The sequence below is a fragment of the Anas acuta genome, chromosome 25 (assembly GCF_963932015.1).
Source record: "Anas acuta chromosome 25, bAnaAcu1.1, whole genome shotgun sequence".
Classification (NCBI taxonomy): domain Eukaryota; kingdom Metazoa; phylum Chordata; class Aves; order Anseriformes; family Anatidae; genus Anas; species Anas acuta.
In genome coordinates this window covers 6,504,193-6,529,669 of record NC_089003.1, presented here as the reverse complement: position 1 = coordinate 6,529,669, position 25,477 = coordinate 6,504,193, and the positions used below count along the sequence as shown (strand labels likewise).

Genomic DNA, 25,477 nt, shown 5'->3' with positions numbered 1-25,477 from the left:
AAAATATCACCAGAGCTAATTGCCAGGCATGGGGACAAGTGACAATGGGAGGGCCATCCCACGATAAACTGCATACCGGGTGTTTTCTGACAGTCATTCTGTCAGACCGGATGGCACAAGATGTAAATTGTGTGTTTTTAATTGGAACGAGCAGTGCCAGTCATGCCCACCAAAGGACTTTGCTCACTGCGGTGAAGTTCATTAGCAGCAGACAGCAAGATAATAGCCGTTCCCTCCACAAGTGGTGAGAAACGTCACTTTGATGAAGACGTGTAACCATGGGCACAGCGGGCTGCCATTGGCAGCTCAGCGGTGCTTTTCATGGCATAACTCGGTGGATCCTCCCCTCTCTCATCAGTCTTAAGTGAGACCCAAATACACCCCAAGCAAATTATTAATGACTAATAACAGAGCTGGGGAGCCCAAACTGAGAGGATCAGCAGAGAAATAGGGGTAAACAGGAAAGCAAAGCATCCCCTTGCCCTGCCTTCAGCTGTTGCACCCCAATTCTGCAGCTTGCTCCCCCAAGAGATGAAACAGCTACAGTCTGGAACTGATCCAGCACATCCACCAGGCACAATGCCCTAGGCTTGTACACCAAGGACAAGACATGAAAATAGAGCCAAGTGCTGAGGTCCAGGGTAACATTTACTAGAAGTCTTTCTGCTCCTGGATTTCTCCCAAGTTGATTCTCATCATTTCCAGACTTCCAGACTTGTGGTATCAACACTGCGCCAGGCTGCCCCGTGAGCAAGCCGGCTTTTTCCTAGTCCCTAGTTAAAAATGGAGAGAGAGATGCTTGTATAGCAGCATTTCAACGGGGGGGTGGGGGGGGGGGGGCGGGGGAGGGAAGGCTCTTTTTGCAAAGATTTTCCTGCCCCAGCTGAGCTCACAGGAGAACCTCAATGTTCTTCTCGTGCTGCTGGGGTCACAGTGAGGAAGGTGGCAGAGCTGCTTTGCTGCCCACAGCCCAGGTCTGTGCAGTGCTGGGAAGGGGGAAAGCTGTTAAAAAATACTCAAGGTCTTATCCAGAAGAATTTACTGGCCAGAAAGTGGAAGATCGAGAAGAGAGGTCTCCAAGTGCATGGTATGAAATTTGTCACCCTGGATTGGAGGTGGCTGATCGTCCTCTGCCCATCCAGGTAATGACAGTGGCACAGTTTAGCTCTGTGGGGGATTGCTGACTGCACTTGGGTAAGTTCTGTAATGTCGGTGTACACAAGGGTGAGCAAAGACTGACATAGATCCAGACAGCTCAAATTCCTTAAAGAGCTGAACAGAAGATAAAGGTGATTTCTGTCCCCAAATACTTTGCAGCATGTCCCCACAGGGAGGACTTTGTGCAGCAGCTGGAATTTCAGTTTCATATTAAAGTGACTTCCCATTCAGTGCAGCCTGAGCAGGACTGAGGCCAGGATATACATCTTTGCAGCATGTGGCTGCAGGTGGTGATAGCCTTCCTTGCTGGCTAGAGCATGCACGCTTGTGGCTACCTGCTTGTGGAGCATCCTTGGTCTGTGCACACTTGGCCTCTGGCCTCCCTGCTGTCCTTCAGGCAGAGCTCCTCCAAGGAACACCTCAAAGAGCACAGGGACGTTTCTGCTGCAGGCACGTTGCCAGGCCCCTCCAGTCAGCCTTTTTCTTACAAAGAAGGTCATGATAAATATTACAGGTAAATGAAAGTCCCATTAGAGGTCTGACATATATCGAGCAAATCAAATATGTTCACTTTCTTTGCATGACTAATAGAAGGTCTGGCCTTCTCCTAACTTCTTTTTCTCTTGGTGATACACTGAATGCTTATTAGGTGATTAAATATTGCATTTACAAGGAGATACATCTGCCTGTGATACCTCCACTTGTGCCTTGAATTCTGTTTCTGATTATGGTGGCTATTTTTAGCCCAGACTCATGGCCTGGTGGATTCCCATTATAGACGTGAGCTATGGAAGGCACTCATCTCAGGCTGTCTTGAAATGAGGACGTCCAATCTGCTGTCAGCCGTGCTCCCTAATTAGCACAGTGTGGTGTAGGCTTATTTATTATTGCTTGCTTTAGAACAGTATCCAGAGACACTGCCTGAGTCAAATCCGCCCCCACACACCACAGCACAACACAGAGATGGGCACAAAAGAAAGCATGCAGAGTACTTCTAGTGGTGAAAAGATAAACACAGGTAATGGTGGGAATGAAGAGAGAGAACTGAAATGGGTGATGAAATGGTGGCATGGGCATCGGTCGGATTCTGAGCTCAAAACCAGTGCTCTGAAAACCCTTGGTTGTTTGCTATTGAATCCCCCGCAGTTTCTAATGCAAAAGTTGTGGGCCCTTGGAATCAGCTCCAGAGTGAGGTTTTAGCCTAGAGGAGGATTTCTGGAAAGAAACGCAAAGGGGGTAATGTGCTGGGGATGCCAAGCAAGGAGCTCCCAACCCTCCCCTGCCTCTCTCCTTCCCCCCATCAGCACAATTTAGCAAGCAGACTTATTTTTATTATTTACCTTTTATTTTTCTGTAAGCATCCAAAATCACAGTGCTGTGGCAGTGTCCTTTAACAAGGACTGCATCAAGCAAAGGCTCAAAGACATGAGGCTAATTAAGAGCTTCCTGAGAGTCATTTTATCTATCAGTAAGTGGCATGAGGCAAATTCATGAAGGCAAATTGAGCCTTCAGCCTGAATTTTTGCCATGGTGTTAACAGATGAGTTGGTTTGTGTCCTGTGTGTTGACAGCTGGGGAAAGTAAAGGGGATTTTATGAGCTGCTCTTGGTGCTTATGAACCTGCTGGGGCTTGCGGCCCCTGCTCACACTTTGCCTCCACTGAAGGAGCTTGGTAGCTGGGACACTTGCAGCATCTGCTTGGCATGGCACAAGGTATCACTTTGTTCCTTTCAAGCAATGTTGCCACAAGCCCCCAATTCTTCTAAGTGAAGTGCTAGCTAGAGCCCAGCTGGGCCTGCTAAGGAGAAGGGCGACTATCCTGGCATTTATAGGCAAGCATTAACACAGAGCAAGGCCATCTCCCCATGGAGCGCATGTGAGTATTTTTAAAAGCTAGGCTTTGAATCAAACCCTCTTGTGTCCCATCTCAAGCTGCCCAGCAAGGGGGTGCTTCAGTGGAGGATGCTGAGAAATTACTTACAACAGCAAGTTCCCTGTGGCCCCAAAGGTACAGGGGCATGCTAAGGACTTGAGGGAACAGGGAAAAAAATATAGCTGATGATATATGTTGTTTCCTCTTGAGATATTTATATCACTCAGAAAAACTCTAGAGGAAACATGGTTGCCTTCTGAATTTGTTACTGGGATGTCTTCAAAATAAAACATTTCTCTGGAGCCAGAAGAGATTGAAAGAGGGAAGTACTCAGACTTGGTAACAAGCCAGGGCTCAGTTCTTTGGCTCCCAGCAGGGCGAGCTGCTCGGGGCATGAGCCTGCATCCGCCCCCAGCTGCCTGCCTGTGTTGCCGCCCCACGCCCGCTCCTGGGATGGGGATGGATGAGCAGTGGCAGGACCAACAGATGCATTCACGGGCCAGTAAAGCAGAATGAAGTTTATTCAAAAGAATTAGGAAAAAAAAATTAAATTAATTGTGGCCTTAGAAAGCATTTAATTCAATCACATTTCCAAAGCCTCATCCTCCCCTCAATCCTTTCTTATTCCTGCGTAGCCTACAAATAAGTCAATATTATTTAAGCCTTGGGCATCCCATGTTTTTCTATATGATATAGATCAGTGCTGCTTCACTGTTTATTAGCTCCTCTCTTTAGCTGGCAGTAGGTAGCTGCTATTTTCTGTCCAGTCCTCACTGTACTGCTGCAGACAGGTCTTATCGCCTTCCCATGCGCTTATGGACATCCCAGGTGCAGTGTCTGACCAAGTGCTGGGGCTCCTCCGTCCCTGCGGGTCATCTTGGGTCTCAGCTCCAGCACTGTCATTTGGGTAGTACCCAGAAAAACGCCTGGGGCACTGTCCAGGCACCTTCCATGAGGGGATGGCAGAATATGTCCTAATTTATCTGACACAGCTGTGTTGCAAAGGCAAATGTGGGTGCTCTGAAGCAAGAGTTTTGCAGACCCCTAGTAATGTCATCAGTGTTTTCAGTAAACTTATTGCAGTGGTTTATTCCAAACAGGCTCCAAATACCTGGAGGTGACAGGGAACAGGACTGAAGCTCTGGGAAAATAGAGTATTTTGTCCATGTTGTAGACAGTTCCCTTTTCTCATGTCAGAGGAAGCCTCTTTAGTCTCAAATTCTTGAAACAGAAGCAGAAAGCCCCTGGAGTTGCAGTAGTCTTCTCTGCAACATCACTTTTCAGGACAGAGCAGCTCTTCCAATCTGACTGTTTTAGCACATTAGCAACAAGCCTAAAAACATGTGATTAAAATAAAAAACACCCCGGTGTTAAATTAATAGGGACTACCTTATAATTAATTTAAGATTAATGGGAACAACTGAGTTAAGATTCTTTAACAATAATTAGCAAGCAAATTACAACAAAAGAGAAGGGAGAAACTAAAAGTAATTACAGTGTACATACATTCAGATCCCACACTGCCTAGCAAAATAACACGTGTGTGTTGAGCTACACTGCCTCCAACCTGTGTGTACCAGCACAAACAGCGGGGTATGAACAACCTGGAGTTCCTCTGGCATCAATGCTGCAGTCACATGGCCTGTGCATCTGAGCACGGTTACTATTTGTGGTGTTAAATAGAGAGCAGAGTGTGGTACGCATCCATAGTACAAAAAAAAAAAAAAAAAAAGGATTTCATTAAAAGCTGCAAAGTGAAAATTTTCTGGGTATGGGGAACACAAGACATGCTTTGGCTCAACACTCTTCATTCATCATTTCTACTCTTCACTTCTCCTGTGAGTGATGATGCTGTCTTTATTTTCACAATTTCACACTGCGTTCAGGAAGACTCCCACCTGCACCACACAAGGATGGATGGAGCTTGTTTGAAGGGAGAATTTTTATTACCTTGGCTCTGCCATTACACTCAGTGTTGGTCTTCAGTACTCAGGTGCTTCTTGTGGGGCAGAGAAGAGAAAGTTATCGTTATTTTCCAAATGTTTCCTACAGTTCTCCCCAGTATTATATCCAGCATTTCACAAACGTGAGGAAACACTGTGCAACAAGGTGATGTCTGTATCCATGTAGGACAGTGGGAGAGAAGAGGAGGAGGCAGGGAGCAGCTTGGAGCAACCTGACATTACAAACTTTTGGTTTGGGGGCAGTTCTGTGTTGTATTGTATTGTGTGATGGACAGTCACTCTCCCTTGTGTTTGTTGCAGCCTCATTTGGATACTTGTGCTGTCAGAATTCCCTTCTTGTGGCATGTTTGGGCAGCACCCAGCAGAGAGGTCTGTGTCCATTGGTCTTGAGCATCTAGTGTTACTTCTACAGCACAAACAGAAGGACAACTTAGAAAGTCTGAGCAATTAATGAGGGTCCAAACCAAACCAGAAGGATGGGGAGGGTGAGGGTGATCAAATTGCTCACCCACGGGATGGGGAGGTGGAACCCCTAGTGCTGCTCCAGGCTCTGTATCAGGTTGGACTTGCAGTGGGATCCCTTTCAACTCTTTTGACACCTTCCAGTTGCAGAAAAACCTGCTTAGTGCTTGCAAAATCCTCCCTTAGCCCCAGAAACTGGACTGCTGGGTGCATCACCCTGCCCTTCTGGCAGCTCCACCCTGTCACAGCCACTGGGAAGGATGGGGAAGGCAGCGCAGGGCGTGTGGTCCAGAGCCACTGCTCCTTTCTGCCTCCCACAGCATCACGAGGTGGCAAAGCATCAAATGGGATTCAGATTTATAAATTGCAACTCGTGGTGCTGCTGAGCAGAACCGCACTGCTCTGACAAATGAGTAAGTGGCTGATGTTACAGCACAGGTCGTTTGTTAGGAAAGGAGGTTTCTCCTCCCCCCTGTATTTTATATATATATAATATATATATATTGTTTTAGCATTTCAGATCTTTGATTCATTGACTCAGACCACTTCAAGTACAGACAACAGCAAGAGTCACATTTTAACTAGGCAAACAGAGCTGTTTTAGGAGTGGCCTTCTCTGAGAGGTTAATATTATAAATGCATCTTAAATGTCTAATACATAATCAAATGCCGAAAAACTGAAATGTTATGAGTATTGAAACCCAGAGAACAAAAATCATTGCTCATTACTATTGCCACCAAAGAATTCAACTGTGAATACAAGCTGCAAATATGCCTGGAGATACTCCTGGAAATTTCATTACAGAGTGAAAAAAATGGACAGGCCATGCCAAGTTTTCCTCAGTTTCAGAACCACTGCTAAGTGCAGAGCGCAGCCTCATGGTCTTGGTCACAGACCCCACGGGCTTTTATAACCAGAGGTCACAAGGGTTGCAGGGTTTCTCCTAGGGACATGTTGCCACCTTCATTCCAGGTCCTTGCACACAGCACTGCCAGCTGTCCATAGGGAAAAAGGATAAACCTTTTTCCTCCACATGGGAAAAAGGTTTGGCATCAAACAGGAGCAAGGCAGGTCCCACCAGGGGGAAGGATATCCGCTTAGTGTATGCACAAGTGATGAACTGTCTAGGAAGTGCACACAAAAGATGATAACTGGCAAGTGGAAGCATGACACGATATCCAAGGAGCTGATTACATCTCTGTGGAGAAGGGCCGTAGCCTGGATAACTGAGCCTCAAGCTGATGGACAGCTGCTCCTGCTGTGCTGCCTTTTGATCAATGCTGCAGCGTGGTGACTCCTGCCACTGGGTCTCGTGCCCTGATAAAGAAAAACACCTCGGGGACTGTGTGCTGGCGCAGGGCTCCTGACACAGCAACACTGTGTGCCAGGAAGGCTTCCCGTGCCAGCTCAAGGGTTTTGCCAGCTGAGCCCCTCCCTTAGGAGATGGTGGTACATGCTGTGTCCATGCACAACCTGCTGAGCATCCTCTAAGGCTGTTAGTCAGCAAAATGTTGGTCCTGTTCACCACCATTGCCCTGCTGACATGGCTTGGAGATGTTAGAGGATATCTCCTTAAGCTGCCTGCTATTCTTTTTTTCCTCAGCAGACCCAAACAAGTGGCTTGTTGTGGCCAGATTTACCAAGCAATTAAAGATCTCAGCTATTTCTTGCAACAGAGTTAAATTATGTTGTCCCATTCCAGAGCCCTGTCATCCTATGCCATGCATGAGTGTTTCTGCTGGCGCTGGTAGGCAAAATGAGCCTGCTGGTCCCTGAGACTCCCCAGCCTGCCTGGGCTTGTACCCTGCAGAAGCATCTGGCTCTGCACATGTGTGCACATGCACGCTGCCTGTACATGGGTGCAAATCTGCACTTACAAACAGGGTGATATCCACATGTCACCCTCACTGTAAAGGCAGCAGGCTGTGTAAGTGGCCATTGTACAAGCATTTCTGGAGCACAGGATTGCCTTTAGTAAGTGAGATCAGTCAGCAATGCAATACTAAGACCTGCCAACTGAGGATTTGGGGATTGAAAATTTTCAGTAAAAATGTCATTCACCTCACTGAAGTGGCTTGCAATGAAAGGCTGGAGCTGACATCCATCCTGCCCCAAAGAGCTGCTAGAGAGAGAGCAGAGGCAGCAGGGCTCACAGTTTGTTCAGTGCTCCTTTTGCCATATTTGGAGTGGAAAGTTTCAGTTAGAAATGGTTAAGTGGTTTTTATTTTATTTTAAAGGAACCCAATGACTGGGAAGGAAAATGGTTAAATTTCAGTTGAAACCCAATATGTTAATGTAATCAGTTGTCTGGAGCTGAGGTCAGCTTCCTCTTTAGCTGGTTTCTGACTTTGCTTTTATTAAAAATGGTTCAGCGTGGGCAAACCTTAACAAATACTAGGGTTCTGGGAATATTGCACCTTTGTAAAAAAGGTCCAGTGAAATCCGCCTGACCCCCAGCTTCATCTGTCCCAAAGCAGGAGAACCGATAACCCTTGTTCCCTCCCTGTCCCAGCAGATGCCACCTGTGCCCCCATCTTTGCTGCAATGGTTTCAGCTGTGTGCCTCCAGCAGACATCTGCCTTTAGCAGAGGCATCAGCCCTGCTGATTTATGGGCTCTACCTTTGCAAGTTTGGTGCTGTCAGAAGCAGAAGGCTCCGGTGCCAGCTCCCGCACAGCAGAACCCTTCAGCTTCCCTCTCCTGTGTGAAGCAGGCTCCAAAAGGTAACAAATACTTAGGAGGTAGCCTGAAGTTTTAAACAAGATGAATCAATCCTGACTTATTGTTACTATATCCTAATAGTTTACACTGTATTATTCTATAATTACTCAGTGAATCATGCTGACAGTTTGCATGTTTGTTGTTTCTATGCGCTACTCCCATGCCTTCCCTTGCAAGTGGCATTACTCTTTCTCGCAGGGATGCTGCCCCGATGGGTTGTGCCATGTAGCAGCCCCACTGCCTGGCCACTCCAGGACAACACAGGCAATTCTTTGCTTTACTTGGCTTTAGTAGCAGTTTCTCATCTCTGTAAGTAATTCCTTGCTAATTAAGCTCTGACTGGCTGGTACTTATTGTGCAACCCCGTGAATGGAGAGTAAATCCTTATTGTAATAAGCCCAAGAAATATTTAACTTGGCCACCGTGCACTAAATTGAACAAGCCTTTACCAAAGTGTCTGGGAGGCTGAGCTCCATCTCCTGCTGAGATTGCTTTGTCACTTCTTTCTTTAGGCCAGTGATGTTTTTATTGTGCCAATATGGACTCTGCCAGTGCCTTTTGCAGTGCTTTGCTCTGGGGGTCACAGAATCACAGAATTGTCGGAGTTGGAAGGGACCTCAAGAGATCACTGGGTCCAACCCCCCTGCCAAAGCAGGTTCCCTAGAACAGGTTGCACAGGTATGTGTCCAAATGGGCCTTGAATATATCCAGAGAAGGAGACTCCACAACCTCTCTGGGCAGCCTGCTCCAGTGCTCCATCACTCTTACTGTGAAGTTCTTTCTCATATTGGTGAAGAACTTCCAGTGCTCCTTTTTGTGGCCTCTGCCCCTTGTCCTGTCCCCACAAACCACTGAACAGAGGTTGGCCACATCCCTTTGTCTCCCACACTTCATCAAGTCCTGCAGGACAGGGGATGAAATAAAGGGCTGTTTCCATGATCTCCTCTAAAATCTCTCTGCATGATGATAAAACACGGGGCGCATACAGAAAAGTCCTTCTGAGCCTGTCCGCTATTTATTTCAGTGGCATTTGTCTTGTTTCCCAACCATACGGGTGTTTGGGCTTGTAGTGCGGAGGCCGGCTATGGGCACACCTCTGCAGGACATCTTAATCTTTTTATTACAACTGCTATTATTCTTGCTAGAATTCCCTGGTTATACTTTACCGTAAAGTGCTGAGAGACACTGATCTACTACCCTCAGCTGGTTCCTACCTCCTCCTATGTGCCACAGCCTTGAGCATGCATGCAGAGAGCTGTTTTTCTGCCTGCATCCCCCTAGCTACTGTTCTTTGCTGGTGTCTGAAGAAGCTGATAGCAAAGATGTCTGGGGACACGGGTGGCATCTGAGAGCCCAGCATGCACAGTCTGGGCTTTGCCTGATTTCCACCATCACTGCATCACCACAAGCCACTTTTCTTCATGAGTATTTTCTGGTTCACTCCAGCATTTCCTATATGTCATGTGAGCAACCTTTTTTTTACACCAGCTTTAACCTTGCTGCCTTGTCAGAGCTCTTTGCTGTGGTTGTTAAACAGCTCAAGCAGAACGACCCAGCAGTGCCCTCCTAATTGTGTGTGCTTCTCTTGGCTAATTGGGTCTGCTCTGACATCGTGCTGAGCTCGTACCCGGCCACACTGCAGAGGAAGTTGGCTGCGGCACTTTGCTGTTCATGGAGCAAACAATTTGGCCTCAGCACCTCTGAGCTTCTCACTCCAGTGTAGCTGGATTAGCAAAGTGTCTTTTGCCGCTTTGCAAAGCCATCGGAGGTCCATGCTCTGGCTTGGACAGTCCCAGCAGGATCGGGGCCAGGACACTCAGCTTTCCCAGCTACAGTTTCCCCCTTTGCCAGCACTAGCAAAGCTGCAAGTGGGTCCTGCTTGGGCTGTGCCCACAGCAGAAAACGTCTGTCACCACTGCCTTTCCTTCACCATCCCCATCTGGAAACCTGGGACTTGGTGAGTGCACACATTGGTGCCCCAAGTCACCCATAGAGTTTGAAAAAACTGGGAGGCAGGTTCAAAATGCTTATCACAAGAGAATGATGCTCTCCGTTAAGTAAGCAAGGCAGCCATAATCCTAACCCTAACCCTGCACCCCATCCCCATTCAATCCCACTGCCAAAACCAGATGTTTCTTTGACAGCACGACCTCATCTGAAATTACATGACTGTGAATCCACAGCCAATTTCATAAGCAGAAAACTCAGTGCATGGTGTGAAGCAACTCACTTTCAAGAAAACAAAATATTCCAGTGTTTGATCTTACCGTTTTATTTCCCGGCAACAGAGCAACCTCACTTCCCATTGTGGATCAGGAAATACTGATCTAGCCAGTCATGTTTCTCAGCAGGGGTTTCTCATTGAAAGCAGCATGCATGCAAATGCAATACAGTTTTATGAAAGCTCACATTTTAGGAGACTTACATCTATTTATTTAAAATGTTTCAAATAGGAAGTAGTTGGGGAGATAATGATTATTTATGACCATGTGTCACACCTTCTTCAAGCACTGAGGGGCTCTAACCAAACACACAGAAAACATCAGGCAAACAAGAAAATGACAAAGCGTCCGAAAGCAGAAGAAATCTTTGATTTCCATCCATCCCACTCCCACCTCCAGCATCCTGGTGCTGAGCAGCTGTGGTGGTTTTACTGCGTGCGTCTCAATGCAGGAAGTGGCTCAGGGAGATGTGCCGTGCATGGGAGCCCTGACAGAAGGATGGATCCTGGACTCCAGCCCCATGCACTGCCTCCCTGCCCCGAGCCATTGCTTCTCCTCTGTGGGCGGGCTGGGACAGCAATGGGTTTGCCCACAGACAGTGCCTTCTGGTGCTCCTTGTGATGCAAGGCAAAGAGTAATTAAAAGGTGCTCCCTTGAGCGGTCATGCGATTGGGGATGGAGGGCCCATCCCATGCAGGGGCTGCAGCAAGCCCTGCAGTGACAGGCACCTGGTGCTGCAGCTGGTGATGCGTGGCAGGAGCACTTGTAGGTCAGAGAGGCAGCAACAGTTACATCCCAGAGTTGCTGTGAGCATGATCACATAAAGGTGTGCAAGTCTCAGACCTGGGCTGCACAAACATCCAAAGCAGCACACGTGTCCATGTGAGGGTGCATGCAAACACACCAATCCCAAAGCCAAATGAGAAGCATTTTGTTATAAATTAAGATACAACTCAATCTGAATTTAGTAATATTTATAAAAGGCAAGTAAACAGCGCTAGGTACGCAGGGAATCTATGCTCTACCAACACACACACACGAACATCAAACTTTCTAAATATATAGAACATTGCTTTTACATATTAAACCCAAGTATGCCTATACATATGTACAATCAGAACAAACAATCCTTTAAGTCTGTTGCTATTAATGTCCATGTCTGGGGGAGCAGAGTTGGAGTTGGTAATCCTGGTTGAAGTGCTCCCATATCTTCCATGACTTAACAGTCTCAATTTTCTATTCATTTTCTTGATTACAAACACAGGAGAATTACAGGGCTAGTCCTGGAACAATATGTCTCGCTTTAATTTGTTAAGCAACTCAGCCTTCGGGCCTTATGTATCCTATTCTTCCTGGATCGAAGAAAAACATATCCATCTCCTTTTCAAGGCCAATAGGCCTGGGTCAAAAGGCACGTCCAGGTCAGCAGGGGGCATAACAGCAAAAGCCTTCGATGTCTGTAGCAGCAGAGGGGCCGATAGTGTAGCAGAAGGATCGATGGATGAACCCGCAGCTCCCTCACTGTCTGGCAAACCACACGTTTGTGATTGTGGCACCACATGGCTCTTTAAGGCCTCAGAGATTGCTTGCCAGGTGCCGAGCAATCCCAGCGCAACCTTGTCATTTTTAGTTGCAGAGTCCCACACCTTGACCTCAGTTTGGTCCCATATTTCAGGATCATAATCTGTCCGACTGTTAATAAAGAGAATAAGCCGTAAGGTTCCCAGGACAGTCTTTGTTCGTAAGGACGTATGATTCCCCATAATGCGCAACTGCTTACCAGTGAGGGGCAGTTGTGTGCACAGGTCCGCTTCTCTCAGCTCGAGCTTCTTTCCAGCTCCAGTGCACCTCTTTCCAGTGACTTTCTGTACGAGCTTCTCTGAGCAGTTTGCTGAGTTTGGCCGAACCTATCTTCATGAGGCGATCAATGTGCCTGTTCCTGTCCTGGTCTCCCTTCTGCTAGCCTGTCCCTATTCATGGCTTTTCATTATATCTTTTTCATTATATCGTGTTGTCTTTTTTTTTTTTTTTTTTTTTTAATCTCGAGGACAGGCTCCCCTCTTATACCCTTCATCCCACAGCAGTCCTTTTCAAAACAACTCATTGGTCAACCTTGCCCGGCAACAGCAAACACCCAGAAACTTCCACGCCTTAATGGCTGGAGAACAAGCAACCCAAGACCGCATGGAGTCTCCTGAATCACCCTTCTTTGTTCCCTCTAAACTCTTTTATATTCCTGATGGCCTCATCATTAAGAGTCTAATGTTATCTACCATGGAGCTTTCCAACCCCCATGGCCACATTCCCAAATCTCCCCCTTCTTTATTAATATCAACCATTTTCTCGACACGAATTACCACTCCATATATAACAGCAACTAATGTTTGTAAAACAACCAAGAGATTACAATTATAAAAGCAAGCACAGCATGTGTACACAACCCTAACTCTCAGGAAGTGTTGATGAATCTGGGGCAGCTACTGGATATAGAAACCCTAAGTTATTCTGGTAGCTGATTCAGTGAAGATACACAAAGCTGTTACTCATGATAGTAGCTCCAGGCCATGTGCCAGTCTGAATTTCCCTCTGAAACTCAGTGTGGGTGCATCAGGTTTACACCAGTGGAAGTGGGAAGGAAATCTGGTCCTCAGGGAGAGCAACCCACAAGAGATAAGATGATCCTGGGTCGCACTGAGGCCAATTCACACATCTTTAGGCATGCATTACCTTTAAAGTCTCTTCTATATTGCACAGAGGACCCATCTGAGGAGATCTGGCCCTGCTAGACACAGCTGAGCACAGCATTCTGCTTCATTTCTGTGCTGCCACTTCCCACATCCTGAAGCTGAGCAGATGCAGACCCTCGAGGAGTCAAGGGTGGGCTCCCTGGCACTGCTGCGGCTGTGGTCCAGCCTCCTTGTGGCACTGATCATGCTGGGAAGATTGCATGAACACAGCTGTTGCCCACAACAGCAATTTATGACTGCTGTCCCCTGTGCTTGGCGCTGTGCCCGGTGTACTTTCGGTGAAGCTGCGCTGTTCCTCCACCTCCTTAGTACAGTAAATCCAGTAAAGCAGAAAGCTTTCACTGGGCTGCAGTGGGTGATTGCTCTGGCTGGATTAGAAGCAGATAGCAAGCAGCCTCTCCTTGGCATTTTGTAAAACTTCATTATTCTTTATCTTTATATAACATCAAATTAAAAATACACATCTTTATAATGCTTGCACAATGTAATTGATACTGGGTTATTCATGAACTCTCCATTCATGAGTGCACTGTGTAAAATTCATCGCAAGCACACGGACGGCTGTGCCAACCTCTGCTGCTCACAAGAGGTGACTGAGAAGCACACATTGGTACATGCTGTGCTGCAGCCTGAATGGGATAAAAAAAAGGATAGCATGTAACACCCCTTCCCCCAAATACTCTGCTAATCTCTATCAGCCTGTGGTTGGTCCATTGAAGCCAGAGGTGGTATCTGGTATTAATAATGATTTTTCATGCTACCTGCTGGAGAGCGCAGTGCTTTTCAGCTTGCTTTGATCTCTGCTAATTTTAGTCAATATTTCTGGGTGCAACCCAGGCTCTGGGTGCTCACAGGAGGACGCTGGTTTGTGTTGGCCAGAGGGTTGATCCTAGCGCAGGTGATACTGGTATCCCAAACCACCTTTTGCTGAGCACCAAGAAGCAATAACAACGTCTCGGTAACAGAAGCTTCCCTGGAGAAGTGAAGGAAGGATTAACTGGGCAGGACAGGCATAAAGCTTGTATCCCCCAGACCTGCAGCTGAGATGGTGGCTGGTCCTTGCTGACACCTCCCCCAAAATGGACTGCAGCCCAGCACTGAGTTTCTACCCAAAAGCTGTGTCTCTTCACAAGAATGCAGGGAGCTTGGGGAGAGTGATCCAAGCTGTCCCAGGCTAAGCTTTCCAAGCACAGGATGCCAAGTCTCCCTACATGCTGGCTCTAAATTCAGTATTTTGAATTCTTCCTTCTTTTCCTGAGGTCAGCATCAGGTGTTTCCAATTATCACAAAGAAGCACCACATTGCTCCATCCGGAAGAGCAGAAGAAAATAAATTGGAAATACTGATTATTTGTCTTGTGCAATTATTCTGGGAACAGTTCCCTGGGGACTTACTGCATAATGCAATGTCAATGAATGTGAGAAAAAAATCCTATTGTCATGAAAAACACCCACTGTGAGTAACACAGTCAAGGATTTTTTGTGTCCACGTGAAAATGTCTCATCTCAGTCCCTTCCTGTTGCTGTCAGAGATATGATAAAACCTTGCACGTCACTATCTCCAGGGGCTAAATGGGGAACATGGGAGGATGCTGCACTAATATTTAGGAGCACCATGAAGGAAAACAAACAGTCCTGCTTTTCCTCCGGAAGGTTTCAGGAGGCTTTTAGGGGCACGCTCTGCCAGCTGGCAGATTTCCAGCTCCTGATTCCCCCTTATTTGAAGATCTTCGGCTGCCATCACCTTTCCTTGCACCAAAAAAATTGGTCCTGGCAAAGGGGGTAAAGAAGATGGGATCTGTTAATTTCCCAGATTTTAAAGCCCAGTATGTTGGCAAAAGAAAAATTGCGTCCTAGGAGCATCTTGTTTACAAGATTAATGACAAAATTAAAACAGATCATGTGAAGCAGGAGGAATTTCTTGCTGACATCAAGGAGAACATGGAGGGGACTGCTCAAGAGAGGGCACACAGCAGCTCTGCGCTTTGCTTTAGGAAGCATTTACTGGGTTTGTTTCCAAACAACTTTTCTCAGTTCTCCAAGGAGGCTTTAAACACAAAAAGCCTTAACAAGACAAAAAGTATTGACATGCCATCCCAGAGGATTCTCCAGACCATTAACCACTGCTCAGAGAAGCACCAAACTGCCACGTGCCCTCACCTTGCACTCACATCCAACAGCTTTAGGAGCATGAGAGAGCGGGAAGGAGTCATGAACATGAAATTAAACAGTATTTATGGGGACTACCAGAAAGGGGAGGGAAAAGGGGGAAGGGAAGGGAAGGGAAGGGAAGGGAAGGGAAGGGAAGGGAAGGGAAGGGAAGGGAAGGGAAGGGAAGGGAAGGGAAGGGAAGGGAAGGGAAGGGAAGGGAAGGGAAGGGAAGGGAAGGGAAGGGAAGGGAAGGGAAGGGAAGGGAAGGGAAGGGAAGGGAAGGGAAGGGAAGGGAAGGGAAGGGAAGGGAAGGGAAGGGAAGGGAAGGGAAGGGAAGGGAAGGGAAGGGAAGGGAAGGTTTCTGTTGTGGTTTTATTTCTTTGGGGCTATTCCCACCTTAGGACTTCCTTCATTTCGGCTTCCCATAGGGTTATATTAAAGAAGAAAACATGTATTTTTAATAGCACAAAAAGAAGTCCACCTTCAGATGAAATGAACACTGGAGCTGACAGTGAAGCATTAATAAAGTCTCCACCAGCTAGGATGTGATAGGGGATGGTGTGTCAGGGGCTGGATCCTGGCCAGAGCTGACCTCAGCCAGGTCCCACCGTGCTTCCAGCTCTGCCAGCCTCTGCCTGGAAACCTGAAGCTCTGAACAGCAGAGCTGGGCAGGGAAGCTGATGCACAGAGCAAGGTGTCTGGCTTCGCATCTCAGTGCAGGCATGACACCACCAATGGCTTCCCCTTGTGCCCTGGGGGCAGCTCACAACTCAATGGAAGTTTTTGGGAGTCCAGCGATCCCAGTGGGGTTTTAGGGGAGTTTCTCTGGCTGCCACCCAGCCTTGAGCCCATTCTGGTGCTGGGGAACCAGGGATGAGGTTCTCACCCTCAGCTCACAGCTTCCAGCCATTCACCAGTGCTGCTCCTTCACACACCATCACCCTCATCTTTTCCCTCCATCCCTTACAAGCAAACCCCAAGGCTGGATCCCCTACAGCAGGCGGGAGCTAAAACCCCCAGGCATCCTCCAACACAGCACAGGAAGCACAGAGGTGGCTTTGCACAAGTAAGCATGAGGCATCTGTGAGCGTCTGAGCACCAGAAACATATAACAGCTGACACATCTGGGATGGGGGCTCAGCCTCTCTTATGAGATGCCCTCTTCCCTTAAGTTCATGGAGGAGGACATCCAAAATTCTGCCAACGAGGGCAGAATTCAACCCTAAGTGTTCAAAGTTTCCCAGTGGTGTTTTTTCTTTTCTTTTTCCTTCTTCCTTTCCTTCTTCCTTTCTTTCCTTCTTCCTTTCCTTCTTCCTGTCCTTCTTCCTTTCTTTCCCTCTTTCCTTCCTTCCTTCTTTCCTTCCTTCTTTCTTTCCTTCTTTCCTCCCTTCTTTCTTTCTTTCTTTCCTTCATTTCCTTCTTTCTTTCTTTCTTTCCTTCTTTCCTTCTTTCTTTCCTTCTTTCTTTCCTTCTTTCTTTCCTTCTTTCCTTCTTTCTTTCTTTCCTCCCTTCTTTCTTTCCTCCCTTCTTTCTTTCTTTCTTTCCTCCCTTCTTTCTTTTTTCCTTTTTTAAAATCAATGTCATTTCAAAATTACGTAACTGCAAAAAAAGCATCAGGAAAAAAAAACAACTTAGGGATGGCGCTTCTATTTTATTAAACCTTTTCTCCATTAGTCTTCCCACACAACTGCTGTCACCCATTAGCCTGCCAGAGAAGCATTAGATGGCTCCTTACTGCTTGGCAGCCCTGCAGGTAGCACTCACCTGCCCCAGCTCACATCCTGCCTGGCATCCCCTGGCAAGGATGGGTGGAATATTGGTTAGGACAGTCCTGGCCAAAGCATAGCCAGTCGGTGAAAGGTATAAGCCCCCCCCCCCAACTCTCCTTCTGCAGGAGCTGCTGGTGTCAGGAGAGTTTGCAGGTGCCGGTGATTTTCTCTGAATAGCTGTGCTAAAATTCCCATTGAAATTGCAAGGAATTGGAGCAGTTCTGTAACTTCAGGGCTGTCAAAATGCTTCATCTGATTTATTTATTTATTTTTTAAATGGGAATTCCTTTTTTGTTTGTTTGTTTGTTTGTTTTTGACAAAGTAAGGGATTGTTTTTGTTCTTCAGAAAGGGGTGGTTTTCCTGGGGAAATATCCCCAGATATCTGCAAAGAGCTGGATGGCTCTTCTGCCTTGCCAGCTTGTGCACCCTGGGAGTTGATTGTCACAGGGTGAACATGACAGGAGCAGAATTAGGTCAAAGCTGAGCGTGCTGGAGCTCTGCCTTCTGCTGCCTCCAGATGCATCCCTCAGGTAGACTGGCAGTTTTTATAATAATTGTATTTATTGATTTCTTGCAATGTGACCTCTGTGCTCAGCTAGAGCATGCTGGTGTGTGAGTCAGGATGAGGGTTTGCATGCATGCCCAGCCCACAAACACCAGCCCATGTGTGTTCCTCTCTGCCAGTCCTCAAGACATCTTTCTCCAGGTGACTGCTCATGCTGCAACCTCTGACTCTTGCCCTGGCTATTTCTGCTTTCCATTCAGAGCCACTTACTCATTAACAAAGAAGAAAATGACAACCCTAAAACAGAAATTTAGCAGCAATGAATCATTTTGCAATGCTTTGTGCTACAAATTGTTTCCAGTAACAAGGAGATCTGGGGACACTTGAGTCAGATCCTGGCTGTGGGACTGGTCCAAGGCTGCTCAGTCCTAAAAACTGTCACCAAAGCCATTGTGGGGAGACCCTGATCTGGCCCAGCTGTTTACAGACATGCTTTCCAGCGGAAGACCCTCATGCAGCAAATAAAGCAGGTGCCAAAGTGCAGGATTAAAGGCTTCATGCAAGAGGTGACTGTCCCCTCATATCCCATCAAAGCTGGGCTCCAAGTTGAGCTCGTGTTGCAGTGTTTGAAGAATTACTTTTCTTGCTTCCATCATTGATGCTACAAAGAACAGGGCTGTGACATCCTCTTTGCCTTCATTTGTATCTGAAATAGCAACAGGCTTAAGAGGAGAAAGAGCTGTTTCCCACCTGGCTCCCAGAAGGGTCTTCAAATTCCTCAGAAAGACAAAGAATAAATATTAACTTAAGAAATTGCTCCTTTAACTTGATTTAGAAGCAAAATTCCCTGTGAGAGATATAATTTTCAGGCCACTTCAGCATCTAAACACAGAGCAGCTTTCATCTGTATTTGCTAGGTCCAGTAAATTTAGCCGGAGAAATAAGGGTTCAGCAGAGGCAAGAAGACTGGAATTAAGACAGCAGGTGAATATTCTCTCCAGACAGAAGAGGTGACATGAAATATTCACCATGATTCCTCCAGTGAGTCCTGTCCCTACACTGGCTCTGACATGACCACAGGGGCTGCTGCCACGTTCAGCCCCCAATTTCCACTGGTAAGACTGAGGGTCCCATTTTCCTAAGGTGCTGTTGCTCCTTAGGATGTGACATTTGAGTGCATTGAGACAAAGTTCAGAAGAGACCCATCAGCCATTTTTCACACTCCAGGCTTGTGTCCAGGGAGCACCCAGCGTTACCATCCCAAGGCACGGGAGCTGACATCTTCCTCCCACGGAATTGGGCTCAGTTTTGCTCTGCCTACAGCATCCCACTCCCACATTTGAAGGTGCAGGTGAGGTCTAAAGCCCCCATGGATCATCTCTCCCACCTGCTCACTGCTCACAGCCCCAGACTAAAGCCCTGAATTACACAGATCTGTGTAGCAACGTGTGCTTAGTGTATTTTTTTTTTCCCTTGATTCTTTTTTAATTAAGCCAGAACATCTCGTGTGGCAGTGTACACAAAGCGGTAAAAAGCTCTGGAGAATGATTAAACACCCAAGTGAAGCAGCAGCAGCATCTCTCCTGATGAAGGAGAGGGAACATGCTCCTGTGCTGTTCAGCCCCTCAGAAACAAAGGCGTGCTAAAATAGCAGGAGGTCACCCAGCAAAACACTAGGCAAAATTCAAGCAAAATTCATCCCCTTAAATACAGGAAAAAGAAAAGAAATTACAATACACACACATGCACACACACACACAAAAAAAAAAAAAAAAAAAAAAAAAAAAAAAACAGTTGCAGAACCACTGTGTGAAAAGCATCCTCAAGGCTCAAAGTTCAGGAGTACAAGCTCTCTCTTCAAAACAGAGATAATGTTCAATTTTCTTTTCTGTCTGCCTGAGGATGAGATGGAATAATTTGTCCAGCCTCTGGCTGTGTCTCGGGAACCCTCGTCTCCCTGCCGTCTTGCCAGCTACTTTTCAAGGTGTTGCTTTCTCCTTCTCATCTCAGTGCTGGAAGGATGCAGGGTAACTCCGGCAGGACCGGTGAACACGGCTGAAATGTACCAGTGTACCAAGAGATCAGCTGTCAGGTGCCAGCCTCCTTTTCTGTCTCTCCCTCAATATTTTACTACATCTGGGCTCACACTTTGCAACCCAGCACCAGAGGGGAGGCTTCTACTCATTCCTGGCAGCTCTGGACATCAGGAAGGTGGCTGCAGGGATACCTTGCGCAGCAGGAGATGGCTCGTCTCTGTGTTCCCTTCTGACCAGGTCTCTACGGGATGCCCCACACTAGTTGACAGATTTCTTGAGTTCAACAACCAAAAAAAAAGAGCTTACTGATGTTAAAAGGCTGGGAGATCTTAGATTTTTAATTTGCTCAGGATTCAAGTTAAAATTAGTTCTTAATAAAGCCAGAGGTATTTTCATTTGTTTCACTCCCTCTCCTCTTTTCTTCAGTGTTAAAATGGAAAACAGAAAGAAAAAAAAGTAAAAAAAAAAGAGATAATTGAGAGAGTGCCAGCTGAGAAGTTTAAAATAGATGAAAATCATTCCTCCTCTCTACCTGCAGAAGAAATCTGTATGTATTTATACAGACAAATATATGCATATACAGATATATATTACCATTCTGCTCCTTCAATTAAAGTTCATGAATAATGCTGATAATGCTGTGCCCTCCAAACAAGTGGGGAGAAGGAGCTTGACCTGCTTTGGGAATCCTTTCAAACATAGGTATCCCAGCTGCTGTAAAGGTGACGACACCTTCTTGGGGCAGCCTCAGCCAACCCCCCAGATGAGATGTGCCACCTCCTAAAATCTTCCTAATCAGTCCTTAGCAGCTCGCTGTCACCTAGAAAACCCCACTTTTATTCGCTTTTTGGCGAGTGTCAGCATAAACCCTGAAAGAGCAACGGCATCTTTGCTCACTTGGGCATTTTTTTTTCTCTCTCTCTTTTTTTCCCCCCTCTCTCTCTCTTAATACACACACAAGGCACAGAAAATGAGGTATCAGAAGTTTCCATATTTCTGAATCTGAAAACAGAGTCGTAAAATTCAGCTGGCTTACCTATTCTACCTACACCATAATGCACACAGCAGAGTAAGAAATAGGCTACTGACATCTTATTTATGTGCCTTCCATATTTTCATGGATCAAATATTTCATCTGTCCATGTTAAAAACACATGCAGCCCCAAAACACTGCAGACCCAGAAAATCCCTGTAACAGATGTAGTGCAGGACTGTACCTCAGAGGGTTCTGTTCTGAGAATACTCAATTACCTTGGAGAATTTCACACCTGGAAGCTCAATAATTTGCTTGCAATAAAAAAAAATAAAAAATCAAACCAACAAACCAAAGAAAATAAAACCACTTCGGAATAAAGGCAGTCTTTGTGGGGTGGCAGAACTCTGCAGGTTCCCCAGAGCTGTGCTGGTCTCATATTGCACCAGAGCAGTTCTGTTGCTTACTATGAGATTTGAAGCAGCAGTAATAGAATTAACTCTGAGATGGCAGCTTCCATGGAAACCCCTATTTCCAAGTGTTTTATGACTTTCTCATAACATGGTGGCTTCAGCAGGACTTTTTTTTTTTTTTCAGCAGTTAGGCAAAGCAGCGCATTATTCTGGAAAGACTGCTGTTTACAGAACATGAAAGAGGAGCAGGTTTGTCTTTGATACACCAGTCTGCTCCATCACATCTGCCTCAGGGCCTCAGCCCCTTCTCCAGTGGCACCAGGGATGCTCCTGCAGGGGAAAAAGGATCCCTTCAAGGTGACTTGAAGACCCTGCTTGGGAACAACTGGCCTTGAAACAGGGAGCCTCCTGTTTAGAAACAGGGAGCCTCCTGTTTAGTTCTCCTGGATTTAAGCTCCGGAGAGCTAAAATGAAGCCCTTCCTGTTCCACAGGGTTTACTAGTGGGAAAAACAATGCTGCGAGGTGCTGGACAGTCCTGCCCCATCATCCCATTCCCATAATCTTGCTGCCTGCTTTTAGGGACTAATCCCCTGTAACCGCTGCAGGAAGATGGAAGCACAACTTCTGCTGATAAAATCACTGCCCACTTGCACACCAGGAACTGCACACAGAGCTGAGTAATGGGCTAAATCCCATAAATCACCTGGGGTTCACACAGGTGAATGAAACCACAGCCCTTCAAGCCCAGCCCAGATGATTCAGGAACTCTGCAGCCAAGTTCACACTTGCAGACCCCAGCGCTGAACTCAGCATCTTACTCTCCCTGGGGGCTGCAAGGCTCTGGGCATGGTTTTGTAGGTTTCTCAGATTGCCAGGGGAAAGCATTTGGGGTTGAACCTTGTCTTCTTCTGCTCCCTTCTGAGATAAATTAAATAACACTCAAAGGGTGCAGGTGGAAGAAAGCATTATAATTTACTTTACAGGGCTTTCAAAGCTTTTATTTAATCCTTTTTGCCTTAACCTGAGTCAATGTTTGAAGTGAAAATGAAGTTTCAAAAGAGGGCAATGCTTTTGGTTTAGAAAAACTTCAGATTATTTGTCTTTTCTGTATCTTTTGAGGGCATGCATGTTACATCTTGGGGGAGAACAGCAGGATTCACCTGAAATGGTTCTCTGAATTTCTCCTGTGCAGTTTTGTCTACATTGAAACTGTGGTTTTCAGCAGAAGTAGCAATCCCACTCTCCCAAAAAAGGATAATTTAAAAAGTGACTCTTTGACTAGTAAGCAACACATATAGGCTCCAGCTGTAGTATTCCTTCCATGCATTGAGTCCAATAGGCTTTGTAAACTGCTATGTCTGGGTAAAGAAGCAATTGAGACACACAAGGGTGAATTGGTAATGGGAAAAAGAAATGGAAATGGTTTCTAAAGGATGTGTAGCTGGGCTGGGCACACCAGGCCAGCCGGTGCAGGCTTTGCTTTTTGTGGTCAGGTTTTGTCTTCAGAGAACTTCTGTGGGGAGTGTTTGAATTTCAGCTCAGGGTGAGGTTGGTCTTGTCCATCCAACTCCTATCTACCAGCGGCTTTCTCTTGTTTAAATAAATAAATAAATAAATAAATAAAATACAATTTCTTCCTTCTGATAAATAAAGCTGGGAATTTGAGTGGATATTTGGAATGGGCACATATGAGGGAAGAAAACAGTTTTTCCACACCATCCAACTGTTGTGTCCTGTACATCCCCTTTTGCTAAGCTAGCCCCACCAAAAGAACAGGTACAAACAGGTACAAAAGGAAAATAAGCAAGTGGACCAGGTCCAGGGCTGTGTCATGTTTCTCCAGGCAGGCACAACCAACAGCCCAGGCACTGCCAGAGCACCTGGCACTAAGTCCCTCTGTGCTGCAGGGTGTAGTGGTAATGGTGCTGGAGAAGGGCTTATCTGAGGATGTTTATAGTCCAACACAAACCTCAGGTTTGTGTCATTGTATCGTGGGTAAAACAACCTCAGACTGCCTCATGGCAAAGGTATTTGAATGTTTATTATCCTGTGGGTGAGCCAAAGGGAAAAGCTCCCACTTCTTTCAACTAGCAGGAGGAAAAGGCTGTGATGTTTATGGAAGCTACTCAAAGTCACGTCATAACAAACACAATCACTTCTGTCCCTTTTTCATACCATTTCAGTTTAAGAAAGTCATGGTCATCCTTCCAGATCTGAAAGGAATTTTGGAATATGGGTATGAGTTTAAAAAAAAAAGTAAGACTTGTGCAGAACACGGACACAAGCACATGAAGAGCAGAGGCACTGAAAATTGTCCATGTTGTTGAGGAAGGAAAGCTGAGCCCATGTCCATGTGCTTGTGAAAATCCCTGCTCCAGCAGCCCCAGCATGAGGCCCCTTGAACATTTTCCTATGGCCCCAGGGCCAGGAGTGGGTTTTCTGGGAAGGCCCCACACCAAGGTGCGAGAGCTGAACGTTTTCAGCTCTTGCCACAGTGGAAGGAAACTCTGCGAAAGAGGCTGGGGCTGACCAGGCTGTGACGGCTCCATCTATTGGGTAAAAATACGCCGCAGATCAAAATGCAATGGAAAATGAATTCAGAGAGAAAATATCAGAAGGGATTCGAAGCAGTTATAGCCACTTAGAGCTTAATTGGGTACAATTATAGGAATGCTGCTTAGTACTATTCTAAATCAAGATGAAGGTAACAGAGAGTGGCTTTGAAGGGATCAGAACAAAGCAACCCGAGCTAGATGCCAAAATACAACCCAAGTGCCTGCTGTCTCCCCAGGGCATCGGGGACAGGGCTTTTGTGTGCACCTGTGTCCCATGCAGGGAAAAACAAGCTCTGTGCCCGACCTGTGCTAGCTTCAGTAGGACACGGGCAAGTGGGGAGTGGGGACTGAGGAAGGGGGACCCCGAGATGCATTTCCCCGTGTACTGGGGGAACGTGCAGTTGCTTTTCTACGGGAAGCAAAAAGCAGCCCCCTTTCTCCCAGCAGCCGGCCGGTGCAAGCAGCAAACCTCGCCTGTATTTCTAGAGGCTTTGCTTCAGCCCGTGATCTCATGTTTTCCCCCGGGGCTGCTGAAAATCGGAAAAACAAACTGGCGGGTGGAAGACGAGGAGGTGGTGGAGGAGGAGGAGGAGCAGGGAAGGAGGAACCCCTCCGAAGCCCGGCTGAAGCCGGTGGCGCTCGGGGGCTGCGAGCGGGGCCGCTCTCCCCCCTGCTCCGAGGGGGATAAATAGGGTGAGGAGGAGGGGGCTCCTCCGGCGAAGCGGGGCCGAGCATCCTTCCTCCGCCTCCCGAGCGCGCCTGGCGCCGAGCGGCGGGGCTGGCCGCCGCAGTCGCCTGGGAAGCGGGATTTGCTCCAGGGGGAAGCATCGCCCCCTCTTCTTCCTCCTCTCCGCGAAGGGCTTTTCCCAGCGGGAGCCCGGCCGGGGCGGCATGAGCGCCAACGGGGAGCGGCGGAGCGCGGCCGGGGTTCGGCGCTGAGCGGCGGAGCGGGGTTCGCCGGAGGCGCGGGGGGGGGGGTCCCGCGGCTCGCGGAGGGGGGCGCCGGTTGCTCCCGGAGCCCCACCGGAGCTCGGAGGTACCGGGGAGCGCCGACGCCCCCCCCCGCTCCGGGGAGCGGCGGCCGGCCGGGCTGCCCCCCGCGGGGTGCGGCGGCAGTGCGGGGGGGGGGCGACAGCGGCGACAGCGGCGACAGCGACGACAGCGGCAGCGGGGCCCGGCATGCCGCGCTGCCGGAACTGCTGCCCGCCGCTGAGCTCGGGGCCGGCGCGGCGGCTTGCCCGCTGCGGCTCCCCCCGCCGCTCGGGGCCGCTGCCGGCCGCGGCGAGGGGAGCGGGGATGGAGCGGGGCTGCTCGCCCTGAGCCCCGGGCGGCGGCGGCGGCGGCGGGGGAGGCGGCGGGGAGCGCCGATGGCGAGGGGGCGCCGGGCGCCGCCGTTGCGCAGCCGGCTGCACGGGCTGCGGCACATGTGCTCGCGGCGGGCGGCGCTGCCGCGGCGGGCGCTGTGGGTGCTCGCCTTCTGCACGGCGCTGGGCTTGCTCCTGTCCTGGTCCTCCAACCGCCTCCTGCACTGGCTCTCCTTCCCGTCGCACACCCAGGTGCGAAGCGAGTGGAGCCGCCAGCTGCTCTTCCCCGCCGTCACTCTGTGCAACAACAACCCGCTCCGCTTCCCCCGCCTCTCCAAGGGGGACCTGTACTACGCGGGGCACTGGTTGGGCTTGCTGCTGCCCAACCGCACGGCCCGGCCGCTGCTCACCGAGCTCCTGCGGGGCGACGAGGCGAGGTTGCGGTGGTTCGCCAAGCTGGCCGACTTTCGCCTCTTCCTGCCGCCCCGCCACTACGAGGGCATCAGCGCCGACTTCATGGACCGCCTGGGCCACCAGCTGGAGGACATGCTGCTGTCCTGCAAGTACCGCGGCGAGCTCTGCGGGCCCCACAACTTCTCCGCGGTGAGTGCTCCCCGGGACCC

General features: G+C 48.1%; 1 protein-coding gene across 3 annotated transcripts in view; it reads left to right on the top strand.

Moving 5' to 3' along the window:
- ASIC2 (acid sensing ion channel subunit 2) overlaps positions 1–25,477 on the top strand; it is a 528,892-nt gene that overhangs the window by 405,036 nt on the left and 98,379 nt on the right. Inside the window, exon 1 of one of the 3 annotated variants that reach the window (XM_068661006.1) lies at positions 24,158–25,457. The exons of 1 other annotated variant lie outside the window; for it this stretch is intronic. In XM_068661006.1, coding sequence (XP_068517107.1) covers positions 24,918–25,457 — 540 coding nt within the window. In that variant the 5' untranslated portion in view covers positions 24,158–24,917. Of the gene's footprint in view, positions 1–24,157; positions 25,458–25,477 lie in introns of those variants that run through there. One more of the 3 variants, XR_011089935.1, reaches the window with a different exon arrangement.